Below are 21,001 nucleotides of genomic sequence, written 5' to 3' on the forward strand. Positions count from 1 at the left end.
TTAAAGAGAGATGCATGCTATTATCTCAAGAAAAATGAAATTTGTCCTGAATTAAACTCTAAAAGATAATTTACTTCTAGCATTTTTATAGGAGATAATAATTTTGTAGAAAATAATTATAGGAAATTCTCTAGCACTCTTTTTCTTTTAATGGTTTTTAAGTAAAAGCCAAGGGCATAAGATAAAAGAACAATTAAGGACTTGACAAGGTACTAAGTTAATGTGGGCTAGATATGCACCTACTGGTGATAAAACCTGAAGCCAGATGAGAGGCACTTTTTTGGGAGGAAAGTTTGCAGCTTTATATTTTGGGATATAATCAGGGGTATTTAGCTGCTTACGTGTAAAATAACAATATAAGCCTTGGTTTCTTAACTATTACCTTGAATTGCCAATAGTAATTATTGTACAGCTTAAGCACCTTTGGATAAATTTGTTCTCAGACTCTTTTGCGAAATGACGCAAGGCCCTTGTGATGATTCTGTCATGAGTCTCTTAAGGACGTGGTTAGGAAACTGTATGGTAACCAGAACTCAACTGACCAATTACCCCAGATAAATAAGACTTCTCGATCATGTGACTTTTATACAAAAGAAACCAGGATGTGCCTGGGTGGTGCCGTCAGTCGAGCAGCCGACTCTTGGTTCGGGTTCAGGTCATGATCTCAGGGTCCTGGCATCGTGCCACGACGGGCTCCTTGCTCAGCCTGGAGTCTGCTTCAGGATTCTCTTTATCTCCCTCTGCCCCGCCCCACCCCCATCCCACTTTCTCTCTCTCTTTCTCTCTCTCTCTCAAATAAATAAATAAATCTTTAAAAAGAAAGAAGGAAAGAAAGGAAGAAAGCAAGAAAGAAAGAAAGCAGGAATTTAATTAAAAAAACAACGTCAGGCCAACGCTGGGGTCAGTAGAGTGTTGATCCCTCTCTTATATCTCATGATGGCAAATGCTAATGTTTAATGTGGCTGCCCTCAGTTATTCCAAACTTTAAGTGACCAGCTATCCCTCATGATCTACTTACCTAAGAGAAAAGATGAGCTAAACGTCTTTGAGAAGGACTTTCAGCAAGAGGGCCTAAAAATTTTACCTGACGGAGTTACTGAAATCCAAAAGATTTATGCTGTGCTGGGCTTTCCACATTACCTAACCCTCATGTTCCATTTTGGTTATTCTTCCTACTGGAGCAATGTCTGTATGATGAATTTGATATCTTCTGCCACGAGGTTACCACATTAATGCTGAGCAAAAATGGTTGGGGGAAATCTCTGGCCCTTAATTGGTTTCATCTCAACCCTGGGATGAAATTATTTTGGTCACTTGCTGCTATAGCCCAGAGAATAATTTCTCACTTGATCAGCTATACTCATCATGCATTCTGAGCAAAGCCTCTAAAGGCTTAGAGATCAGATCAAATAAAAAACCATGTGAATCTTTAATCAACCATCCAACATTTTAATAGTTGAAGACCCATGACCGAAATGGAGTGATGAGCTATACTTTCCTACCGAAACATTCTCATCTTCCATCTTTTTCTCTATAAATAAGGTAGAAACAGGTGCACATAATAAGAGAAAGAAAGGAGTTTGAGATGTGATAGGAAACTGGAAATATATGACCATATACACCTATGTACTCATATACACCCATTTATATATATATATATAGTATGTATATATAACACTTATACACATTTATAGTATAAATAGGCATATTCAATTAAATGTATTTCTATATTTAATATTATTATATGTAGTACATGTTCTTATATTCAATAAGTGTGTGTGTATGTATATATATCTATATAGATATATATATATCTATATATATATCTATATATATAGATATATATATATCTGAGTCACAATCATAATATTGGTGCACAGTTTTATGTGGTTAAGATGAAGCACACCCAGGGGCGCCTGGGTGGCTCAGTCGTTGGGCATCTGCCTTCGGCTCAGGGCATGATCCCGGCATTCTGGGATCGAGCCCCACATCAGGCTCCTNTATATAACACTTATACACATTTATAGTATATATAGGCATATTCAATTAAATGTATTTCTACATTTAATATTATTATATGTAATACATGTTCTTATATTCAATAAGCGTGTGTGTGTATATATATACATATATATATCTGAGTCACAATCATAATATTGGTGCACAGTTTTAATTGTGGTTAAGATGAAGCACACCCAGGGGCGCCTGGGTGGCTCAGTCGTTGGGCATCTGCCTTCGGCTCAGGGCATGATCCCGGCATTCTGGGATCGAGCCCCACATCAGGCTCCTCTGCTGNCCTTCGGTCAGGGCGTGATCCTGGCATTCTAGGATCGAGCCCCACGTCAGGCTCCTTCCTCCTCTAGGAGCCTGCTTCTTCCTCTCCCACTCCCCCTGCCTATGTTCCCTCTGTCGCTGGCTGTCTCTATCTCTGTCAAATAAATAAATAAAATCTTAAAAAAAAAAAAAAAAGATGAAGCACACCCAGACAGAAACAAATCTCAATAAAATGGAATTCTCTGGTGGGTATGTTTACCTGTTTTTGCCCACTCTCTAGATGAATATATTTTCTGGCAGCCTCCTCTCTTTTTTCCATTTCTTCTCTCTTTGCTTAGCCATAACATGGAACTAGAGTATAGGCTTAGTTTAATTTGTGTTATCAAGAAGAACTGTATCCCTGGTCATTAATTTCAAAAACATGACCTGAATATTTCATAGTACCTTTTCTCCCTCAAGAAGAGGAAAACAAAATTAAATTGCTTTTTATTTGCATCCTTCATTTATTCCTCTATTGTTCAGTGTCCCATAGTCAATTTAAGACCTCGAATAAAAGTTGACATTGCTTCATTGTGCTAGGTGAAAAGAATTTCAGAAATAAAGTAAAAACATTAAACAATTAAAATATCGTAATATGCAAGATGCTAATTTTAAACTCCTTTTATTGAGAAGTCACTTCTTACTCCAAACTGGAGAACAATTATAGGCCCCACCATTTATCCATATGACATTTTTGACTAACACTGTTGACCTTCACCCCATCAGAGTAGTGGAGGACATTTCTGAAATACTTGTCCCCTGTGCTACATCAGAGGGACACTCAGCTTTAAGAGGCCAAGTGCTGCAGGATCCAGCAACTGGGTAGGGATCAGGCAGCAAGCTACAGGAAATGCAGGGGAAAAAGGCTTGGACAGAAATTCACTGATAAAGCCTTGATATTTTAATCACTGTGTGACCGACACCATGGCTCATAAGACGGATTCATCATTCAAATCTTCTAAGATTCTCCATTAGCCCTCAGAAAATGTAATTAACTAAGTAGATAGTCGATTAATTATGTTATGGTTAATGAATTGGACACATCAAATTTAATTTTCATTTATAAATAATAAAAACCTAATGAAAAAATTTAAAAAGGATGGGAACTATGCATGAAATTCCTAACATGGCCTAAACATTTGAGTGACCTACTTGTTGGAACAACACTACCAGAATTTTTCACTGCCAACTTATAATGTCTCTCTTCAAAGGTGTCAAACTATTGAAAATACTGTGAAGTAGGCAGACCCCATCCTCTTCTACTTGGCGCCATGTCTCAGCGATCTGTGCCTTTAGAATTAAATTTCAGTATCACACCCAAACTGCACCTGAAGCTCTAAATATACTCCTCTGCTGATTGTAATCTACAACCCTAAATATCAGGATTCGATGAACTTCTTTGCTTCAGGTGCTTAGGGGCTGATACTAACAGCTCTGTCTCTTGTGTGCTTGTGTTTTGCAAGGTAATTTTTAACTAACAATCAAAAAAACTGCATTCTTGTGTCAACTATATTTCGATTTAAATAAATTCCATTAAAAACAAAAANTGTGTCAACTATATTTCGATTTAAATAAATTCATTAAAAACAAAAACCAGGGGCGCCTGGGTGGCACAGCGGTTAAGTGTCTGCCTTCGGCTCAGGGCGTGATCCCGGCGTTGTGGGATCGAGCCCCACATCAGGCTCCTCCGCTATGAGCCTGCTTCTTCCTCTCCCACTCCTCCTGCTTGTGTTCTCTCTCTCGCTGGCTCTCTCTATCTCTGTTGAATAAAGAAATTAAAAAATCTTANTATGAGCCTGCTTCTTCCTCTCCCACTCCTCCTGCTTGTGTTCCCTCTCTCGCTGGCTCTCTCTATCTCTGTTGAATAAAGAAATTAAAAAATCTTAAAAAAAAATTAAAAATAAAAACAAAAACCAAAATCTGGATTCTAATTTCGTTGTTTCAGGTCGCAGGTCAGAAGGCTTCGGAAGCTGTTAAGGAAAAGGAAATATTGATTCTCTTCGAATTACCCCAGACAGGCAGCAACAGCTCAGCCTACAGATAGCCAGACCTATTTCCCTGCACTGTGTCCCCCTTCATCCCCGACGTGGCATCGATTTTGAAGTCATTGAGAATACAGGCAAGGATGGGAGTGGGAGAGAGCTACTCAGAGGCCAAATTCTTCAACAAATGATGCTTGGGAGTTTGGTACAAGGCAAGAACAATGAGGACTAAAGATGTTAGAACCGAATGGCCTGAGCCTTGGAGCATCAGGGTTTTGACAAGACTCCCTATCCTATGGCAGCACTGGGAAGCTAGGAGGAAATCCAGCCCAGCTCTCCAGGGCTGGGAACGACGCGGTATCCCCCTCCCTCGGAGACAACAGGAGAAACAAGGAGTACAGGCTCGAATGAAGATAAGGAAGAGAACAGGCAGTGAGGACACTGAGAAGAGTTCTTAGGTCAGCAAGTCAGAATTTCTGAGAGAAAACAAAAGGGGTTTGGAGGTACAGGTGGAATGAGCACCTGAGTCAGGGAGACTAGTATGTGAATGAGTGTTCAGGGAAGGAGCAATGGGCAACGAGATTTCCATTTTAGGTGTTGACTGGGAGATAAATAAGGAGGACTCAGGCCTCACAGAATCAGCTGTGGCCCAGAAAGAAGGCCTGACAGGGGCACCACACAGAGCATGTGTTCCTCTCTTGAGCTTCAGGGCTACAGAGTGGCTGTGGCCAGTAGGACAGGCAAGCTTTTGAGGCTCCTTGTATGGAGGCCACAGGGAGAGGCTGACATGAGCCTCAGGAGATGGGCCACTGCCACCTTGAATTTGCCTCTTAGGGCCAGTGCTGAAGGGAGAGACAGCAGGGACTCATAAACACTTCCTCTGCTCAGGATCATCCCAGGGCCTGTAAAGGACTGAATCTGGAGCTGAGAGCTGTTCCTCATTCCACCTTACAGGAATTGGAGAAGATGGGAGCTGATACAGAGTATCGGTCCTTCTTGTCTGAATTCTCAGTGGTGAGTTCTCAGGACGTTTTGTTTGTACTCCGTTTCCTAGGTTTAACGGAGGAAGAAATCCGAAACTGTGTGAGGATTGAAACAAAGAAACGCCGTTTCGGTTTTAAGAAAACAAAGGTGGAACACCGATGCACCACTAACAAGATGTCAGAGAAATACGAAGGTACGAGTCCTTACTGTCTCCTAGCAGCTTACCCGTTTGGAGGGGTCAGTGGTTGGAGACCACGTTACACTGGACTGTGCTGTGTTTAGCTTTCCTTTATTTCATTTATCTACCTCAGAGCCCTCTGTGTGGTGGGGGGAAAGGTGTTCATAAAATATCATTAGCACTACTCACAAGGGAAAGAGTTAAGGTTTTCTTGATTGTATACTTAGGCTGTTAACAGTTATCAATTTTTCCCATGGGTGGAACTTTGTATTGGGGACTGTGATGTAAAGATAGGTGTCAAGTGGGCCTTCCTATCAAGGAGCTTACAAACTATACGTCTAAACAACCATTAAGAGTCTTCTAAGAGACGTATGTAAATAAGGCTCCAGCAACCACACCAGAAACCTGAGTGTTGTCTTCAAGTTCGCCCTCTTTCTAGCCTCCATATCCAGTAGGTAATCACTCTACGTCCTTGATATTTCTCCCAGTTACCCCCATCTCTTCGTTTGCATGGGCATGCTTTCTGTTCATTATTTCCAACCCGGATTACCACAGAAGCCTCCGAACTGGTCCCCTTGCCTCTCCCAATGCCTTCTGCCAATCTATTCTACACATTTCCTGTGACAGGAGACTTTTCCAAGGCAAACCTTATCGTGCAATTCTCATGCCTTAAACATGTCTTGGTTTCACATAGCCTTAAAGATAAATTCCTGCCTCTCTCTCTCTCTCCCTCTCTGCCTAGCTAAACTATATAGTCTCCTACATAAGTCTTGCTCTCTCTTGTGCCTTGCCATTATAAATAACTCCTTCCTCTGAATAAAGTTCTCTTGTTCCCTGGCCTTTGCCTGACTGATGGCTACTCATTCTGACAACGAGGGGAAGCAGAATCACAGAAACTCCTAAAATAGGAAGCTTATATTCTCCTGGGGAGGCAGACAAGGAACCAATAAAAATATTTACTATAATAATAGATGGATAATTTTGAATATCAGACCATATAGATGGTCTACGTGTATACGCCCATGGTAAGCATAAGCAAAATAAGAAGAATTGGTTTGAAAACTACGTGTTCATATTACAGCAGAAAAAAGGAAAAAGGAAAAAGAGAACATGCAAAACAGACAAATAACCTAGTAATATAAACCAAAGAATGGATGAAGGTTCTATACCAGTTTTTCATGCACTAAATTAAACAATGTGAATTCAATAAGTCAAGTACTCAGGACAAAAAGATTGTAAGAATTAATTGAAAAGGCAAATTTCAAAGCTAAGGTACAAAGACACACAAACATTGAAAAATATCACCATTATAGTTCTAAATAAATTAGATACTGCAAGAACAAAATATAATTGCCTGAAAATAAAAACAAGAAAGTTAATCACATATAGGAAGGATATAAAGTAATTCATAATAAATGCAGGGGAAATTTAGGTGTTAACAGTTATTAAGGAAAATTTGATGGAAATGGAATGACAAATATCATTTAATCTGTGGGAATTTGTGTTCCTGAAATAGAGATCCCAAGAAATCAAACAGGAAAACTGTTAAGAAAAAAAAAAAAAACAAAAGACAAACAAACAAACAAAAAAACCCCCACAACTATGTATGAATATATCCCTGAAATAAGGGAACAAATTTATTTGATCATATGCATCAGATATAGTGTTCAAATACACAACTTCAAGACAAAACCTCATTAATTTACTAAATACAAAGATTTTAAAAATGAATTCTTCAACTATCTTGACTGAAAGAACCATCTCCCATGGAAGAACAAAAACAACAAAATCTGACTGGCTGCAGACTCCATAACTAAATTCAATGCTATACCGCAATAATGTCCACAGATTTCTGAAAGAAAAAAAAGTAATCTCGNAATTTCTGAAAGGAAAAAAAGTAATCTCATATATAAAGGTAACAAGAAGACATCTCAAAACATGAAAGAATTCTGAGAATATACATTCTTGAATACTTACTGAAAAAAAAACTGTTCAATTATCAATTATAAAATTCATCCAACAAAGAGATGAGAAAATGTCCCACAGTTTTTGGTTTGTAGGAATAAGGTGAGGACGCTGCAGATTACAATGGTCTCCACACTGATTTATCAATTATCCATCACTACCCAGATGACATGTTGCTAATACTCCTGAATTGTGTGAACTCTCCAACTCAAAATGAAATGTTTCTAGGGAATGTAGTCATTTCTAAACCTGCAGAATGAAGTCCAGTCTCCTTGGCTTCACATCCAGATTCTCTCTCTTATGCTGCTCTTCCCCTACCTGAAACTTCAACTTTAACTCAAGCAGATGGCCATGGGCATTGCCTCCAGAACATGGCAGCAGCCGCCCCTCATTCCAGGTCTTTGCCCATGCTGGGAGGGCATTGCCCCCTCCCATGTCTTAGCTTTGCCTCAAAGTCCTTTCATAGTACCACCCACCCTAAGTGCCTAAAATTGCAGAATTCTTCCACGGCCCTAACTCAGGAATCCTGAATTACCTCTCTGTAACACTAAGCCAAACTGTTTTGTTGGTCTTTTTGTGTACCTTTCTTTTCCTTCCCTACCCTCCCTTCTTATCTTCCTTCCTTCTTTCTTTCCTTTTTTATTTCTCTATAGTTTTGCTAATATCATTNGTCTAACGCTGCTCTTCCCCTACCTGAAACTTCAACTTTAACTCAAGCAGATGGCCATGGGTATTGCCTCCAGAACATGGCAGCAGCCGCCCCTCATTCCAGGTCTTTGCCCATGCTGGGAGGGCATTGCCCCCTCCCATGTCTTAGCTTTGCCTCAAAGTCCTTTCATAGTACCACCCACCCTAAGTGCCTAAAATTGCAGAATTCTTCCACGGCCCTAACTCAGGAATCCTGAATTACCTCTCTGTAACACTAAGCCAAACTGTTTTGTTGGTCTTTTTGTGTACCTTTATTTCCCTTCCCTACCCTCCCTTCTTATCTTCCTTCCTTCTTTCTTTCCTTTTTTATTTCTCTATAGTTTTGCTAATATCATTTATGTACCTATTTTGTCTCCTCATTGAGAGTCTAGGTCCTTCAAATACAAAAGGCATATTTGACATTTCTCTCAGTCTTCAACCTGTCATATAGCAGATTCTCAACAAATGTTTATTAATCATGATGAAAATTTGCCTAAAATCTAAGCACATTTAAGAGTAAAGCACACACGAAAACGTAATTTGTCTATGTCTAATCCTGAGCTCATTTGATTAAATCACTGGACTCCAAATTTTTAAATCTGTAATGATATCATTAAAAATTTTTTACTATATATCCCTAATATATTTACTAAAAAAATACTAACAAACTATATAAATGTAGCATTCTAAAAATATATTATGCACACAAAATATATACAAATGTGGAAAAGAGAAAATTTTAAAAGATATCCTATATGAAATGAACAATTTTTCGTTGTCTTGCTCATATTATAATGACAAATAAATATTTCATTAAAAACTCCTTGAAATTTTTGGTACGTTTTGGGCAAAAACTCATTTCTCTCCTTTTTTATATGAAAATAAATACAAAAACCTCTAAAATGTTTTCTTATACCCCTCTGTGTTTTCTTATGCAACTTCACTTTGAAAAGGAGATACTACTTTCTTCACAGAGAGAGTATTTCACCCATTGTTCGGATCATTCTAGACTCTTACTATAGAATTTCTAAACAGCGGAGGCATGGCTAATCCATACTGCAGAATTAGACACCAAATTCATGCCATTAACTCTTACCCGTATCACTAACCTCCTCTTAACTTGCTTTTATTTCTATGATTTCCTATTACTCAGTTCCTGCCCTTATTAGTTAAAGACACCATTAGTTGACAGGAATTGTTTTTGAACTTTTGTGTAAAAGATCAGTGCTGGGTACGTTAAATGTCATTGTTTCGAAAGAAACATTGTGCCAACTCTTAACATGAGGTTTAACTTTTTCTTTCTCTTTGGTTAGTTGTGCTTTTACACCTGTCTTTAAGCTTAAAAGCATTTTATCCGTTCTTTACTCTAAATGGAAATCTTCAGCCTGAGAGTCAACTGATTGGCTATCAGAAACCAGGTGATTTATGTTATTCTGAAAGCCAAGACCCGTGCTGATATACATCAAAAGTGGGAGCTTTGGTGTCCAAGAGCAGGGAGCAGAGTAGCCTGGATTCGGGCTGCATTTACATCCCAGCCTCCTACCTAATCCCCACCCAGTTAACTGTGCAAGTGTTCCAGGCTAAATTACCTCTGGCTTCAGTGCCCGTGTTTATAATAATACCTACCTCTCAAGGTTGTTGGGAGAGTAACTTAAGACAATCAGCGCAAAGTGCCTGGCATATACAAGTTGCTTAATAAATGTAACTGTGAACACTGTTACCATTTCTTTACTAAACCCTCTGTAGGGATGAGGAGGAGTGTTCTCTTGCTTTTCACTAGCTTATTTAATGGAGCTACGGACTACCATCTACTTCTCCTGTGCAAATAAGCTTTTCTTTCAAGTTTCAATGTGCAGTAGTTAAATGAGTCATTTTCTTGAAACACCTTGCAGGGTCAGTTTTGCAGGGAGCAGAGAAATCCATATCTCTGACTCGAGGCGGGAGGAGTAAGTATGCTGCTGCCTTGGCGTGGGAGAAGGGGAACTCTGGTCCTGCGGAGAAGGAATTTTCTGAGTGGTTAGAATCAGTGAAGGAAAATCCTGCTGTGATTGACTTTGAGGTAAGAGTCAGAAATATTATGGTAAGAGAGCTAAAGTGGTTCTCTAGCAGCCCAAATTGCGCACCACGCAATTCCTTTTCCGTTTTCCTTGCAAATGATAAAGAAAATGTCTTTCTTTAGTGTGCATGCACAGTGGACCTTTTTAAAAATGTTAAATTTCACATCAATTGTGTTTGCTATTCAAATGAGCATTCTCTGGTACAGTATTTAGAATTCTTAGCATACATAAAATACCAAGAAGGGGAATTAATCTTTTTAAAAGATTTTATTTAGGGGTGCCTGGGTGGCTCAGTTGCTAAGCGTCTGCCTTCAGCTCAGGGCGTGATTCTGGCATTCTGGGATCCAGCCCCACATCAGGCTCCTCCACTGGGAGCCTGCTTCTTCTTCTCCCACTCCCCCTGCTTGTGTTCCCTCTCTTGCTGGCTGTCTCTCTCTCTGTCAAATAAAAAATTAAATCTTAAAAAAAAATAAAAATAAAAGATTTTATTTATTTATTTGACACAGAGAGAGAGAACGCATGCACAAGCAGGGGGAGTGGCAGGCAGAGGGAGAAGGAGAAGCAGGCTCTCCACCTAGCCGGGAGCCTGAGCAGGGAGCCCAATGCTGGGCTCAATCCCAGGACCCTGGGATCATGACCTGAGCCAAAGGTAGACACTTAACCGACTGAGCCACCCAGCGCCCCCCGCCCCTGAAGGGGAATTTAGTGAATACAACTGCTCAAACTTGCCATAAGTAGTGCTCTTCAGCTCCCCATCTATACAATAAATGTGATCTGTGTACCTTTCTTGCAACTTTGTATTCGATGAGCATGCCTAAATCTTCATTTAAAGCTCTGTGGGATACATGGGATCTTAAACCCATTTGGCTCTCTGTTCCTATCACCATTGATTAAAATTACCTGTCCAGTATTTGTTGTGATTACATAAAAAGGTGATTTTTTATTATTTATGGAATACTTTGCCCACATATCAGTCATATGCCATTTAGAACCAGTTTTGACTAAAACATAAGCACCATTTTTAAAGCCCTCAAAGAAGCTATTCTGCTCATTTCATTTAAATGAAGATAAAGGAGTTCAATCATTATGAAGTAGAATAATTTACATGCAACGTGAAGATACATTGAGCTCTACGGGCTATGATGGGAAAACGAGATCTGGCCGCCCATCTGGGCACCTGTGACTCATACATTGCACTACATAATCACTCCTTTGAGGTTTTCAAACGTTAATAAAATGAGCCCTGATTTTGTGTTAGCTCCATTATTTGTTGCTGTAATTCTTCCATTCATCCTACGGACAAGTTCATCTCTCCCACTCCATATTTTCTCATCTGGTCCCACCAAAAGCCAATCCTGTCCCTGGAAAAAAAGAACATAGAAAGCCTCTCTTCGCCTTCTGTGGATTTTTCTGCTTGAATCAAACCTAATGAGGTTTTGGCAGAAAGTGCATGAGCCGCCCGACTCCTGGTCACCGTTTTCAGTGACTCGAGGCATGCATTTGATGCCTACTGAATTCCCTGATGTAAGTCCAAGTGAGCGACACCTCCCGTGAAGCTTCCTTCCTAGCAGAATTCCAGGGAATGTAAGCTCCAGAGGCATCACATTAGGGACAAGAGAAGCCAGCTAATCCTGCTGATAGCTGCTCTACCCTCTCCGGAAGGGAAAGAAAAGAAACTCCCTTGCCCAGATAGGCTATATTGCACAATAATCCCTTTGAAGTGTGGGATTTTCCAGACCTTTCCTCTCAGTCCCTGAGAATCGAGCAGTGAGGGCAACATATGCGCGAGTGAGGTGGTGGACCGTAACTCTCTACCGTCTGCTCTTAGCTCGCTCCCATCACGGACTTGGTGAGAAACATCCCCTGCGCGGTGACAAGACGGAGCAACCTCAAGAAAGCTTTTCGAGAATACGCGGCCAAGTTTGACCCTTGCCGGTGCGCTCCATGCCCTAATAATGGCCGCCCCACGCTGTCGGGGACCGAGTGCCTGTGCGTGTGCCAGAGTGGCACCTACGGAGACAACTGTGAGAGACGCTCCCCGGACTACAAATCTAGTGAGTATCCGTGACTTCCCCTCCAAAAGGTGTTCTAGGTTGGTCAGAGGTTTCGTTTTCCACCTTACGCAAACTCACAAGGAAGAGAAGCCTGTGAAAAATTAGACTCTGAAGTCCAACAGCCCTGGTGAGAGTGAGGCTGTGCTGTAACCTACTGGCTGTGTTACCATGAGAAAGTGACCCAACCCGTCTACGCCTCAAACCGTTCACCCATCAGATGGGGACAATGCCAGTAGGCACTTGAAGATTTTATATATATATCATATATATATATCATATATATCATATATATATATCATATATATCATATATATATCATATATATCATATATATCATATATATCATATATATCTCATATATATCATATATCTCATATATATCATATATATATATGATAGGCAGCACACCTGTAATATAAACTAAATAAAATAATAAACCATGCTATAAAATAAAAAATGTGATACTGTTGTTATAAGCCTCTTCTGTACTATAATGTAGGATGACGATGGCTTTGTAATCAGAGATAAGTTAAGCCCCCACCAAAGTTTTCATACAGAGCTAAATAATGTTAGAAAAGGGATGTGTCCTGGGGGTCAGAATGTATTCTATTACCATTAAGAAAGTAATTTGATATATATTCTATTCACAAGAAGTCCGTATTTATGCGTATACATGTGCATATACGTATGTGTGTGATATGTTGCCGATAGTTGAAAATGATTCGGAATTGTTGCCATTTTATTCAGGCTGTGGGAACAGGAAAGGGAAATCAGGCAAGGTGTCCGGCCCTTTGCAAAGGTAGTTTCTTTTAATCCTCACGCTGAGCCTGTGATAGTCCTCAAAGAACCACACAGCTAAAAAGCGAGGAGACCGTGTCGGCCTGGCTTCACGCCCCCAGCTCCCTCAGCTGCACCAGGATGGGTGGGGGGCTTCCTGTGTTCCAGATGCTGTGGATGGGAGCTGGAGCTGCTGGTCTTCCTGGAGCACGTGTGATGCTACTTATAAGAGATCCAGAACCCGGGAATGCAACAACCCTGCCCCCCAACAAGGTGGGAAACCCTGTGAGGGGGAGAAGCGGCAAGAGGAGCACTGCACATTTTCAATCATGGAGAACAAGTAAGGATGGGTGACGGGGAATGTTTAGTTTCTTCCGGCTAAGTAAAGAAATAATCAGACTGTTCCCTGTTCCAGCACAGTGTATTGGTGGGGTAGTGGTGGATCTGGTGCTACCCATTTCTCTCTAAAGGTTTTGTTCTTTATATATATGTGTACACATACACATGTAAGTGGATTGTGTGGGTGTGTGTGTATGTATACACACACGTTTGTTACACTATGCACACATATTTACTTTTTCCTTTTAGTGGACAACCATGTGTCAGTGATGATGAAGAAGTGAAAGAAATAGACCTGCCCGAGACAGAATCAGATTCAGGGTGTCCTCGGCCAGTTCCTCCGGAAAATGGATTTATCCGGGTAAGCATCCCGACCTTCACTTCAAGTTTGGAATCCGAAACATAGAACTTAAAAAGTATGCATTTTTCTTTTATTTAAGGTTATTGTTTTCCCAGTTTAATCATCTTCTGTTGACTTAAAAATTAATACTTAAAAACACCCTACCACGCCTCTTTCTTGAATTCCCTGAAGAGGTCTTCATACCTGGTTGTTAGACCAAAGACAGCAGGTTACCTGCGTTTCTTGGCGTCACTAGTTCCCGAACTAACGGTCCACTTATGTGAGTGGAGAGTGGAGCGTGACCACAATATAGGTTCGGATGACTTGTGAGAATCTGCAACTAAGATTTGACTGTTTATTTCTGAGTTTGAGCAAACTAATCCCCACTTAAGACATGTTTTCAGAGAGACAACCTTGTCACAGGAGGTGTGGAGTCTGTGATGCCTTGGGTTAGAAACCTGTAGAATTCTTAAGCTGCCCATACGTTTTCATTTTACCTTTTTTCACTGAGCCACAATGTTTCTATGATTTAAAATAACTAAATATGCTTATCAGACAGGTCTCTGGCTTTAGATATAAATGAGAGACATATAATATTTAAAATTGATCACAGAAGGCATGTTCCCTAATCAGTATTACCTTAAAAAAATTTTTTTAGCTTTCTTAAACTCTGTAAAGCCTTTAATCTTTTTCCAATGGTATCATATTTATGATCAAAGATCAATAACCCTCAATTCTCCAATGCCAGCATATAAATATCAATGGAGCATAGTCCAAGCTAATGTGCCTGCCACATTCACTTGTCTTCTGCCTACAGGTTTAAGGGGAGAAAATATTTTGGAGGGAGGTAATGTCAGTTAGTCTTTAGAACAGAGATTCTCAAACTCTACAGTGCACTAGGGGACTTGTGAAAACCCAGAGTGCTGGGTCTCATGCCTGGAGTTTTTGATTCAACAGGTCTCGGGCAGGGCCTGGAAACTGCCCTATGGAACGAGTTCCCAGGTAATACTGATTCTGGTAGTTTCAGAGCCACGCTGTGGGGATGAGTCCTTTAGAACAAGGGTCAGCAAAATGTGGTTCACTGTCCAAATCTGGCCTGCCATCTATTTTCCTTTCTTTTCTTTTCTTTTTTTTTTTTTTTAACAAAGTTGCATTGGAATACAGTCACACTCGTTGACTTACGTATAATCTGTGGTGGCAACAATGGCAGAGGTGAGAAGTTACAACAAACACCGTGTGGCCTGCTGTGCACTGCGGCGGCCCTTTATAGAGGAACTGTGCTAGGCCCTGGCCTAGAACATAATCCTCAAAATTACATTTTGGCAGATCCGGATAGCCAAGTAATTTTTAACCTGTTTTTGCCAGCTGCTCACAAAAACTGTTAAAATGATCAACATTCTAATTTTAAAAGCACACAAAGGGTTTAAACAGTGATTCATTATTCGAATGACTCTTTTTATAAAATTAGATGATCTCTTTCCATTCCTATGAATAAATTTACTTTTTGTTCTGTTTTGCTCTTTACTAAAGACCTCATCTCTACTGACAGTAGTTTTTACTCAAAAGTAATACAATTTTGATTTTTCCTAACGAGTACCTTCTGGGATTCCAGGTAGCAAAATATCCCTTGTTCTGAGACAGAGGCAGATAACACTTCATTCTAGGCTATAGCAACCATGTCATTGCACAGAAAGGTAATTGCCTACCTTTGTAGGCAAGCGACAGTGACTTTAGGTAAAGTTTTCTTGTTCAGTCAGTCTAGCAGATGTGTTGGTGGAAGCTTGATGGTTGCAACATAGACTTACAGGTTACAGGCTCATAAGATAAAAAGAAGCAGAAGCTAAAGACCATAATTTATTTGGGGAGGAATGCAAGAAGAAATGTGTAGCTTTTGACTAAAACATCCAAATCATTAATGCTACTCATTAGTCCATTTCCCTTAGAAACAAAGACACACCCAAAATAACCAATAGTAGAATAATCTTTTTGTAGTCAGGAAATTAATCATCTTCTAGGAGACAAGCTGAATCATGTGGCCAAGTAATAACAAAAGTTGACAGTCGAAATTTTTTTCACCACCCTCAAAATTCACGATTTCAGTTTGCAGAAAATGACTTCCTAGTCAATTCTTCGCATTTTTCTTCCACCGAGTATGGAAAAATGGTGTTACATTACTGCCCCCTAAGAAGAATGGTGTTTTGCATTCTTTCAGCAGAGTTATTAAGCCTTTGTAAAGATGTGTGAGAAATCTGGGAGGTGCCACTCATGGGTCGGGAATGAAACCTCAGTGCAGCACACATTAGAAAAATAGGGCTGAGAGGATGGTGCACCTCATGAAGCTGGGAAAGTGAAGGGCTTCACAGAGGAAAGTCTAGTTGAGTTGGGTCCTGAGAGAAGGCTTCCCTTCTCTCAGGGATGGCGTGGAGCATAGAGGGAACAGCCCGATAAAGACATGGTAGCATGAGTGAGATTATTATGCTCAAAGAATGGCAGATGGTTTTGTTTTGTGAGAGGTAGGTTTTACAGGAGCAAATGGTGAGAGGTGAGGATGATAAAATGGACTAAAACTAATACTCCACACTAAGAAGTGTGAAACCCATTTTATCTTGAAGATTTTAGTGAACTCCCCCACATGACAGTAGTTGTACTTTAATTACACATAATTGGGAAAATACATAATGACCCATGGGTTACTAGGAATTGAGTCACACTTCTAAATGATTTGTAGCCAATTAGCCACCCCAGCAAATCCATGTATTTTCTGCATATGTAGAATACATTATTTATTCAGTTTATAGCCACTATAGGGTACATATGTAGATTTTTAACTTTTGCAGTAGGAGGTCATGCCATATCCAGAGGAAATTTCTAAACCAAAATATATATAGATATAGATAGATGATAGATAGATAGATGATAGATCAATTTAGAGCAACAATATGGTGGATTAGAAGAAGGCCCAGTTAGAAAGTTGTCCTTATAAGAGATCATAAATGCCATGAACGAACTCAGTGATGATGGCAAAAGAAAGGAGAGAGCTTTGAGAGATGTTTAGAAGTAGAAATTGAGGCTCTGTGACTGCGTAGATCCAGGAGTGAAGGAATGGAAAGAATCCAGGACTACCCCGAGGTGTTTAGAGATATCATTTGTGGCATAGATGATTTGCTGGTTTCCATTTTAATTCCTTTTTTTTTTCCATTTTAATTCTAGAATGAAAAGAAACTGTACTCTATTGGGGAGGAAGTGGAAATTTCCTGCTTTACTGGATTCACAGCTATTGGATACCAGTACTTCAGATGTCTACCAGACAGGACCTGGAGGCGAGGAGACGTGGAATGCCAACGTGAGACCGGGGCAGACTTCTTGCGTGACTGCTCTGAAGAATGAGTGTGCCCCATAAAGCTAGAGCAAAATCACACCCTTAGATTACTACTTTGTATGATTTTTTCGTAACTCTGGTGAAAAGGTCTAGTGAAGCAGAAAATAGGATTCATATAAAATTCAATTTCAAAATGTCTTCTTATTTCAGTTCTCGTGCCCCTGTATCTTAGCCTCATAGACGCAGGACTACAAAGCAAGTGCTTACAAGGAAATCCCAAAAGTCCACTAACTACATTGAACCTCAGACGTCTGCCTTGCCTGATGTCCAAATTAATACAAATTGATGAGTCCCAGGAAGATATTCTTTATGTATCAGAAATGGGATTTTATGTGAAGTGCAGTTTCCTCCTTGGAGCTTGTTCACATCCTCTACTGAGGAAGAGAGGAGAAGTTTGTAGACTCCACTCATACCCATTTGTAGGTTACAGTCAAGTCAAAATAAGGTTCCCAGGGGGCGCCTGGGTGGCAGCGGTTAAGCGGCTGCCTTTGGCTCAGGGCGTGATCCTGGCATTATGGGATCGAGCCCCACATCAGACTCTTCCACTATGAGCCTGCTTCTTCCTCTCCCACTCCCCCTGCTTGTGTTCCCTCTCTCGCTGGCTGTCTCTATCTCTGTCGAATAAATAAATAAAATCTTTAAAAAAAAATAAGGTTCCCAGAAGGCTCAAGTAGGGACCCCAAAGAGTTATTAGGGAATCCCGTGAAGCAGAGTTGAGACCTGGTCATCCACACTGTGGGGACTTGCTGTTGGGAACACCTGCTAGGGAGAAGAGGGGGAAAAAAAAATTTTTTTTAAGATTTTATTTATTCATTCGACAGAGACAGCCAGCGAGAGAGGGAACACAAGCAGGGGGAGTGGGAGAGGAAGAAGCAGGCTCCCAGCAGAGGAGCCTGATGTGGGGTTCAGTCCCAGGACCCTGGGATCACGCCCTGAGCCGAAGGCAGACGCTTAATGACTGCGCTACCCAGGCGCCCCGGAAAAAATATTTTTTTGAGAAGAAAAAGTCCCAATCATGTAATGAAAGTGGGAAGTTTCTGGAGCCACTTCCTTAGCAAGGGAACCTCAGATAATGGAATTAAAGGGAATGTCTCAGTGGAGGAGTCTCTCAGGGGAAGCCTGGGATCCTCTACCCCCCCCACACACCTCCAGTTTTCTGATCAAAACATGGCATTAAATCTGCACCAATGCAGTAAATTGCACCAAAATCACCTCTTGGGTTGCCTACAATCTGCTTACATTTGTTGAGTATTCTGCTCCACTAAGCAAACCTGACATGTTTCTCTGCCTGCAGATACACAGTGCCTCAAGCCAGTTGTGCAGGAAATTCTGACGATCTCACCGTTTCAGAGATTATATGAAATTGGTGAATCCATTGAGCTCACCTGCCCCAGAGGCTTTGCTGTTGCTGGGCCATCGAGGTACACATGCAGTGAGGATTCCTGGACACCGCCCATTTCGGACTCACTCACCTGTGAAGAAGGTGAGTAGCAGCTTGAGATTCTGGGGCCGGCTAGATGATGCCCCCCAAGATTGGTGGTGTAGCATCTACAGTGGTGCTATTTCCTGAGTGTATTTTGGGAAGAGAAAGCAGAAGATTCCACTACGGGCTGGGTTTTATATTTCAACCTGAGTCAGGATGAGGTCAGGCAGCAAATAAGAAGTTATTGGTCAGATAGATATCTTCAAACTTTAGAAAGTGAGGTCAATTTTCTTTTCCAATAGAATGCTTCAATATTTTGACGGAGTGCAAGCTCTCTCATCTAACAAAATAGGAATTTTTTTTTAAAGATCTTGTTTATTCATTTGACAGACAGCACAAGCAGGGGGAGCGGCAGACAGAGGGAGAGGGAGAAGCAGCCTCCCTGGTAAGCAGGGAGCCCAATGTGGAGCTCGATCCCAGGATCCTGGGATCATGACCTGAGCTGAAANTCAATATTTTGACGGAGTGCAAGCTCTCTCATCTAACAAAATAGGAATTTTTTTTTAAAGATCTTGTTTATTTATTTGACGGAGAGCACAAGCAGGGGGAGCGGCAGACAGAGGGAGAGGGAGAAGCAGCCTCCCTGGTAAGCAGGGAGCCCAATGTGGAGCTCGATCCCAGGATCCTGGGATCATGACCTGAGCTGAAAGCAGACACTTAACTGACTGAGCCACCCAGGCGTCTTAACAAAATCAGAATTAATGGTAAACTGAAAATGTGGTTAAAGTGGAGAGCCATAAAAAAGTAGTGCATACTACTTTTTAATTACCTAAGCATTTGGTTTATTATTCACTCATTTTCTGATGTAAGACCAAGCCCTTATTTTCTAAAGGGTCTTCTGATTTGAGTTCCAAGACTTCTTCCTCAAATAAAACAAATACATAATTCATCATCTATGTAATCCCATATCTGTTCCCCTAAAACAATGTTTTTTTTTTAACTCCAGGTAGAGCATTTCTTTTAAAAATCACCTCTGCTTAAGTCCCATCTCCCAATTCTGATGTCATTGAGCTGGGGAGGGCCTGGTATTTGGTGTTTGTTCAAAATCTCTTCTAGCTAACCAGAATGCATGCAGAGTTGAGAACCATTGTTTTGAAGAGAGGTAAAAACTTAAAGGCACTTTCGAAACAAATTGACTAGAGAATGCTTTTAAATTTTATTAAATTTAAATAAATTTAAATATATGTGTGTGTGTGTGTGTGTGTATATATATATATATATCTGTATGTATATTTGGTACAGTAGTCTCATTCCCAGTTAACTCAAAGCAAATTTTTTGCAAGTCACTTTTAATTGTTTAAAATTCCCAACTTTTTATGAAAACAACTCCTTCTTTCCTCCTTGATTTTGTCATTTGCTATAGTTAACTAATTGACACAGTTACAGTAACAACTGGCATATACAGATTAGGAGACAAGGCTGATAAACCTGCAGCTCAGCTGGGGAGGGGTGGAGGGTCAGAAGCATGAGGCTGTAAGAGACTGTTGCCAAAAGAGATTGCAAGAGGCTTGCTTGGTCTCGTTGCAAGAAAGAATTCCAGGACAGACCAGACAGAGTGGATGAGCGGTGTGGGAAAGTTTATTAAAGTGAAAGTCCAGTCTTAGAGGAAGAATGGGCAGATTCCAGGGAGCAACTGCCCTGGATTTCTTCTGTTTACAAGCTTGTGTTGTATTTTGAGTAATTAAGGGAGGAATATTCATTGGGGTAGGTGGGACCTTTCTGGATGGCAGCCTGCTTTTTCCAGGAATCCAGGTACCACAACCTTTCCTTTCCTTATTTGGACTGATCAGAATTGTCACCATGATTTTAGGGGTGAAGATCTTTCAAAACTGCAATGTAAATGGTATTATAATGAGGGAGAAGTCATCTGAAGATACCACATAGCCTCAGCTTGCTGTTGGCCTAAGATTGCCTCACTGCAACAGGTGGCCTCACCCCACTTTGATGCCTAACAGGTGCCTTTCTGTTCCATCCTGCCCTGCTCATTACTATCTGACTACCTATTCTAATAAGAGGAGCCCACAAACCTGGAAGTTCAACATTAGGCAACTGCCATAGAGGGGCTGGAGAAAACAGTCTGGAGAGTCAGTAACTTGGAAGAGCAGTTAAGTAAGGGCTCCTACTAATTCATATCTTCCAAATTTTTTAGCACGCTTTTTCAAATCATGTCTCATTTTTATGAGAGAATCCTGGAAGATATATCTGAGATCAGTTATGATTGGGCCCATTTTGCTTATGCAAAAGCAGAAGGTGTAGAGAGGCTAAATTAAACCCAAGGTTGGGCAGTTTGGGTCAATGGGAACTGAGCAACAGCTGTCCTCCTTCCCCAAGCTCACTGCCATCTGGCCTTCTGTATCCTCTTCTAGGCTGTCATAATGCATGAAAAAAAAGGGAAAAGTTAACCTGTTAAAATAACCTTAAAACTATTGATAAAGAGATATCATAGAACTTTGTGAGACCTTC

General features: G+C 40.6%; 1 protein-coding gene across 1 annotated transcript in view; it reads left to right on the forward strand.

Annotated features, from left to right (window-relative positions):
- The window catches only part of C6 (complement C6), a 60,957-nt gene that overhangs the window by 28,112 nt on the left and 11,844 nt on the right, over positions 1-21,001 (forward strand). The window contains exons 10-16 of the mRNA XM_011229141.3: positions 5,350-5,472; positions 10,002-10,168; positions 11,995-12,220; positions 13,166-13,337; positions 13,586-13,697; positions 16,887-17,019; positions 18,350-18,538. Of these exons, the coding sequence (XP_011227443.3) occupies positions 5,350-5,472; positions 10,002-10,168; positions 11,995-12,220; positions 13,166-13,337; positions 13,586-13,697; positions 16,887-17,019; positions 18,350-18,538 (1,122 nt within the window). The remainder of the gene's footprint in view (positions 1-5,349; positions 5,473-10,001; positions 10,169-11,994; positions 12,221-13,165; positions 13,338-13,585; positions 13,698-16,886; positions 17,020-18,349; positions 18,539-21,001) is intronic.

The sequence above is a fragment of the Ailuropoda melanoleuca genome, chromosome 3 (genome assembly GCF_002007445.2).
Source record: "Ailuropoda melanoleuca isolate Jingjing chromosome 3, ASM200744v2, whole genome shotgun sequence".
Taxonomy (NCBI): Eukaryota; Metazoa; Chordata; class Mammalia; order Carnivora; family Ursidae; genus Ailuropoda; species Ailuropoda melanoleuca.